Source organism: Eimeria tenella, genomic scaffold (genome assembly GCF_000499545.2).
Source record: "Eimeria tenella Houghton genomic scaffold, Eth_scaff66, whole genome shotgun sequence".
NCBI classification, from domain to species: Eukaryota; Apicomplexa; class Conoidasida; order Eucoccidiorida; family Eimeriidae; genus Eimeria; species Eimeria tenella.
This window is the reverse complement of record NW_013543434.1, coordinates 1-6,531: the sequence shown is the minus strand read 5'-3', so window position 1 is coordinate 6,531 and position 6,531 is coordinate 1. Positions and strand designations below refer to the sequence as shown.

Genomic DNA, 6,531 nt, shown 5'->3' with positions numbered 1-6,531 from the left:
AGCAGGACCACCCAGAACAGACACACCGGGGCCCTCTATCTGCAAACAATCTTCAGAATCAAAAGAAACTAGCACACAGAAAGCAAGCAAGCTCACACAAACACAGGAGCTGCTGCTGCTGCTGCTGCTGCTGCTGTTGCTGCTGCTGCTGCTGCTGCTGCTACACTGCCACAGCCCCTCACCACATCCGCGAGGGCTCGGCGCTGCGCACCTGTTTGTTTCTCAAATTAAATTGTTTAATTGTATTTATTTTTGATATTAGAATTACTTTAATTCGTTTCAAAGCGAAGGAAATGGATAAGGCGGGCCAGCGGCTCGCGAGCCCGGCGCCCGACTGCGGCGCGCTGGGGTGTACAGACACCTCGAGGCAGCGCCCGCTGCCCCAGAAAAACTGAATTGACCGTCACTTCGATTTACTTTTAATTTTTAATCAAACATTTTCGTCTAATTAATCATTTAGTCCGGTTTTTTTCTCATTTTCGTTTAAAACACTGGAGAAATGCTTGCGGCCGTCAGGGGCCCCCGCTGCTTCTCGCAGGCCCTGCGGCTGTTCGCTGCTGCAGCGTTTATTGCTGTTGTTTTGTTCGCCGAAGCAAACAATTATTTAATTTAATTTAATTCATTTGTTTTTCTCTTCAAAAAGACCCTTCCTAGGCCCTCCACTTCTTTAATTCTGATGCCTTTCGCTTTCTGCGCAGCACACGCAGCTGCATGCGCTGGCGAGCTGGGGTGTACGTACACCTCAAAAAACAGCTAATTCCGCGCAGTTTATTTAAGGCTTTCATTTTATTTCTTTTGACTTCTTTTCAGCGACTCCGGAGCCCCTAGAAGCTGCATGCAAGCCGCTAATAAATCCAGAAAGAGAATGTTTTATCTCACTTTTAATTATTTAAAATTAAAAAGAAATGCCCTTTGCTCCTTCACCCCAACTCAAAGCCTCTTATTTGGAGTTTGAATCTGGAAAGCAAACAGAAAATAAATAAATTAATTAATTAATTAATCGATTATTTATTTATTTATTTATTTATATTCAATTAATTGAAATGAGAAATAAAGAAACACAAATGCATTACTGCTCTACTGCTGCCAGCCCGCAGGCCAAAGCTGCAGCAGCTGAACAGCTCGCTGGTTTTATTTCATTTAATAATAAAACAATTTAATTAATTCAATTTAATTTAATTTATTAATTCAATTTAATTGCTTTCGATAAACAGAAACAAATAATTAAATTCATTCCATATACTAAGGGTCAGCAAGTGAGCAGCAGAAGCTGCTGCAGAGAAGCTCCAGCAGTAGGCGAGCAGCTACAGCAGCAGCTGCTGCTGTTGCTTCAGCAGCAGCAGCTACTGCTGCAGTACCGGCAGCAGCTGCTACTGCAGCACCAGCAGCAGCAGCTACTGCTGCAGCACCAGCGGCACCTGATGCTGCAACACCAGCAGCTACTGCGGCAGCAGCAGCAGCAGCTGCTGCTGCTGCAGCAACCGCAGCAAGTCGCCGTTACTGCGCATTTGGATTAAGAGGAAAATTCTAAGCAGCAAATAAACAGCAAATGAAAGCTGCAGCAACTCGCGGAATAAAAGGAAATTAAAAAATTGAAAAACTAAAAATGATAAATCCTAAAAAGCAAATTGCAAAAGGAAAAGTTTTCTAAACAAACTAAAACAAGTCTGGCTAAAAAAGCAATTAGAAGAAATGCAGGAGATAAAGAGAACATAATTGTTTTCTTTCAAGTTAATGCTAATTACAAACAGCAGCAAAGCTGATACTGCTGCTGCTGCAGCTCTCGCTGCTGCTGCAGCGCAGCAGCAGCGACAGCAGCAGCAGCAGCAGCTCCTGCTGCTCCCGCGGCTTTCCACTGCCTCCTTGCACACAATCGAACAAACGCTATTAATCTGCGAATAATGAGAAAGAGAATAAATGATAAATAATAAATGAATTATAATTTGCAAATAAATAAACTAATGAAGCCTTAAGGCTTCTTCTCTCCATGGTACTTCTCGTGGGCCTTTTTGTGCTTCTCAAGAAGCTGCAAAAAGAAAAAACAAATAAAGAAAAAAGATAAAAAAGATCAAGAAAAGACTAAAAAAAGATTTAAAGAGATAGAGAGATAAATAATGAAATAAATAAATACCCATGCGCAACAATTACACGGAAAAACGACAAAATTTGGCGCAAAAGAAAATGAAAAAATAACTGAAAAGAATACCGACTGTACGTACACCCCAAGAGCAGCACGTACACCCGAAGAGTTGACGAATTGTGTTTTAAAAAACAAATTCGATGAGCAGCAAAATATAAAACAAATATATAAAATAAATAAAAGTTTAAAAATAAAATATAAATGAGCATCTGCCGCATGCAAACGAGGGCAGCCAGAGCTGTCGATACACCCCAAATGCACTGCGAGCGTTTCAGGTGTCTCGGGGGCTCTTCTGTAAATCCAGACTTTTCATAGATTCAAATATATTAAATCAAAATGTGTAAATACGTTTTAAAATGCAACGCATGCAACAAACCGCGCAGATCAGGTTCACAGAGGCAGCAAAATGAGGTGTACATACACCTAGTAACTGCACTTGAGTACATACACCTGCGTACACCTGAGGTGTACAGACACCTGGCTGCGGCATTTCACGCCGTTTTGGCGATTTTAAAAGATTCAAAAAAATGAAATGAAGAATAAAATAGAAAATGGGATTTAAAGGAACCAAAATAAACTGGAATTGCGAAGAAAAGCCTGAAATCCGCGGTTTTTTGAGGTGTCTGTACACCGCACCTTCGCCAGGTTCTTCCGCTGGCTTTTTGGAATTTCTTTGCCGTCTGCAAAAGTCAGAGGAATTCCCTCTTCGTCAAAAGTGCCATAAACGCCTTTTTGAGTTTCTTTGAAGTATTCTTTTGGTTCAATTTGAGCTTCAAGCTGCTTCTTTAGAAGCGCCTCGGCCTGCAGCAGCAGCAGCAGCAGCGGTAGCAGCAGCAGCAGCAGCAGCGGCTGTCAGTGCTACTGTTTGTTAATCCAAGTTTTTCGCTTTTTATTTAAGCCATTTGTTTATTTTTTAACTTGCATTAATTAATGCACCCAGAAAAAACATTTTTAGAAACACACTTATCGATTATCCTGGAAATTAAATAATCGAACAAATTATTTAATTAAATAATCAAATTAATTGATTAATTTAAAGAACTAACTAATTTAATTATGTAATTAATCAACTAACCCGCTTAATCGACTAATTAATTAATGAAATTTAATTAATTAATTTAATTTAAACAAATTAAATAAACTTCATTAATTCATTTAATCAAATTAATTAATTGAACTAAATAAAATGATTAATTTAAATAATTAATTAAGTTCACTCACTTGATTTTTTCTCTCGAGTTCTCTGGCGGCTTCTTTCTTTTGTTCTTCTACTTTTCGGAGTTGCAATTCTCTCAAAACTTCTTCTCTGAGAAAAAAATTAAAAAAATTTTAAATAATAATAAAAAAATAAAAAATAAATAATAAATAAACAAAAAATAAAAAAGGAATAAATAATTAATAATGATAAAAAACAGATAAGTGAGTACTAAACGAATTAATTGACCGATTAATTAAATAAGAACAAGTTAAAAATCACAAATGGACCAGTGAGTGGCAAAAAGTAAAAAAAAATCAAATTAAAAATAAAAATAAAAAGCAAATAAATAATGCATGCATAATTAATGCATGCATTATTTATATATGCGAGTGAAATTAATGAATCATTTTTATTAACTGATTATTTTATTTAGTTTAATTAATTAATTTAGTTAAATGAATCAATGAAATCTAATTAGTTGGTTTAATGATATTTAAATAAATTAATTTAATTCACTTAATCAATTAGTTGATTGAGTGAATTAATTGATTAATTACATAATTAAATTCGTCAAAATCCAAAAGTGGAAAAAATCGAATTAAAAGTAAAAATAAAAAGCAAATAATAATAACTGCGTAATTAATAAAGTGGCAAACAAATAACAAAGATGGCAAGAACGGCAAAAAACAAAAAGTGAAAGTAAATGAAAGTGAAAGAACTAGTAAAATAAATCAACATAATTAAACAAATAAACAAATAAATAAAAAACAAACAAATAAACAAACAAACAACTAAATATACAAATAAACAAATAAACACATAAACAAACAAACAAACAAACAAACAAATAAATAAATAAATAAATAAATAAATAAATAAATAAAGACATGCTTTGTGGAGATTCTGAAGGAAGAAGAGCCATCTAGACTGTCTTGAAGAAGAACTCCCAATTGTGGCAGCTTTTTGTCTCGAAGTTCATCCGACAGCAGCAGCAACTCTTGAAAAAGCTCCTTTGCTGCTGCTGCTGCTGCTGCTGCTGCTGGTTCTCCTGCTGCTGCGGATTCTGCTTCCCCCGATGGCTCCTTTGCTGCTGCTGCTGCTGCTGCTGGGATGCTGCTGAGGGCCCGCAGCCCGCGGGCCGAGACGCTGCGCACCTGCAGCAGCAGCAGCAGCAGCAAATAAAATAAAATGAATTATGAAATAACATTTAATAATTATAAATAAATAAATTATAAACTAAAATAACAAATAATAAATCAATTAAACACTTGCATTCATTTATTCGTCTTCCAAAACATAAACACGGCAGCATACAACTGCTGCTGCTGCTGCTGCTGCTGTTCCTGGTCTTGCTGCAGCTCATTCCATTCTGCAGCTGCAGCTGCAGCAGCAGTAGCAGCAGAAGCTGCTGCTGCTGCTGCTGCAGTTTCGTTTGAATTTAAACATTTTGCTGCAGAAGTACTTCTGGAAAAGCACCTTTTCTCTGAATTCGGCGATGCAGTCCACAAAAGGCTCTGCTGCTGCTGCTGCTGCTGCTGTTGCTGCATCTTGCTGCTCATAATTCAAATCTTCTGCAGAGTCGGAGACAATTCCGAAAATCTAAAAAGCAAAAAAACAGATTTGAATTTAATTAAGAAACTAAATGTGTTTAAAAGGATCAGATGAATTTAAAAAGATTAAAACAAATTAAAATAGATCAAAAATTAATTATAAGACGCCTAAAGACATTAAACGGATTTAAAAGCATTAAAACAAATTAAAATAGATTAAAAAAAGAATTTAAAAATGTTTAGGCGGGTTAAATGGATTTAAAACGATCAAAACAACCTAGAAGATATTGAAAGGGAATAAAAAGGATTTACAAAAAGAATTTAAAAGAATTAAAAAAGGATAAAAATGATTAAAAGACTGAAAGATATTGAACGATATCATTAAAAAGAAGAAAAAAAGAAAAAACAAAAAAGGAACGAAAGATAAAAACCAAAAAGATTCAAAAAACGAAAAAGCAAAACAAAAGAAAATCAAAAGGTTAATTAAAATTCAAAAAACAAAATGAAAAAAAAGAAAAAGAGAAGAAAAAGAAGCAAAGAAATAAAAAGAAGTGAGAAGGAAAATAACAAACAGAAGCAAAAAAGAAAAGAAAGCAAACAAAGAAAAAATGATTTTGAAAAAAAGCAACACGTTGAACAGACAAAACAAAAAAATAAAAACAAACCAAAATAAAACAAGGTAAATAAAACAAATAAAGTAAATAAAATAAAATGAAACCAAATAAATAAAACAAATAAACAAACTACAATAAGCAAGACAGAACAAACAAAATAAAATAAAATCAAGAAAACAAATAAAGTAAATATAATAAATAAAATTATAAAATAATAAAATAATAAAACAAAGGAAATGGATAAAATAAATAAAAAGAATAAAATACATGAAATAAATTAAATAAAATAAATTAACAGATAAAAATAAAATAATAAACCTCGCCTGCAGCATTTCGAAAACATATTCGGCGGTTTCCTTCAAAAGAGGGACTCGAGGGTTTAGGGTTTTGTTCAAATAATTATTTGCTGCTGACACCAAGTGCTGCAGCGCAACAAGAGCTTCGGGCGTGTCCACGTTGTCTAGCAGTGCTGCTCGCACCTGCGCGCAAACCCTAAACCCTAAACCCTAAACCCTAAACCCTAGCTCCCAAACCCTAAACCCTAGGCTCTCCAAACACTAGCCACTAAAGTGCTGCAGCGCAACAAGAGCTTCGGGCGTGTCCACGTTGTCTAGCAGTGCTGCTCGCACCTGCGCGCAAACCCTAAACCCTAAACCCTAAACCCTAAACCCTAGCTCCCAAACCCTAAACCCTAGGCTCTCCAAACACTAGCCACTAAAGTGCTGCAGCGCAACAAGAGCTTCGGGCGTGTCCACGTTGTCTAGCAGTGCTGCTCGCACCTGCGCGCAAACCCTAAACCCTAAACCCTAAACCCTAAACCCTAGCTCCCAAACCCTAAACCCTAGGCTCTCCAAACACTAGCCACTAAAGTGCTGCAGCGCAACAAGAGCTTCGGGCGTGTCCACGTTGTCTAGCAGTGCTGCTCGCACCTGCGCGCAAACCCTAAACCCTAAACCCTAAACCCTAAACCCTAGCTCCCAAACCCTAAACCCTAGGCTCTCCAAACACTAGCCACTAAAGTGCTGCAGC

General features: G+C 36.4%; 1 protein-coding gene across 1 annotated transcript; it reads right to left on the bottom strand.

Moving 5' to 3' along the window:
• Positions 1-1,969: 1,969 nt before the first annotated feature.
• On the bottom strand, positions 1,970-5,085 carry ETH_00006750 (uncharacterized protein; the record flags this gene model as incomplete). Its single annotated transcript, XM_013377876.1, has 6 exons — positions 1,970-2,026; positions 2,777-2,941; positions 3,362-3,446; positions 4,323-4,492; positions 4,815-4,937; positions 5,065-5,085. 6 exons carry the CDS (start codon positions 5,083-5,085, stop codon positions 1,970-1,972), a joined length of 621 nt encoding a protein of 206 aa, XP_013233330.1.
• Between the last annotated feature and the right edge of the window lie 1,446 nt (positions 5,086-6,531).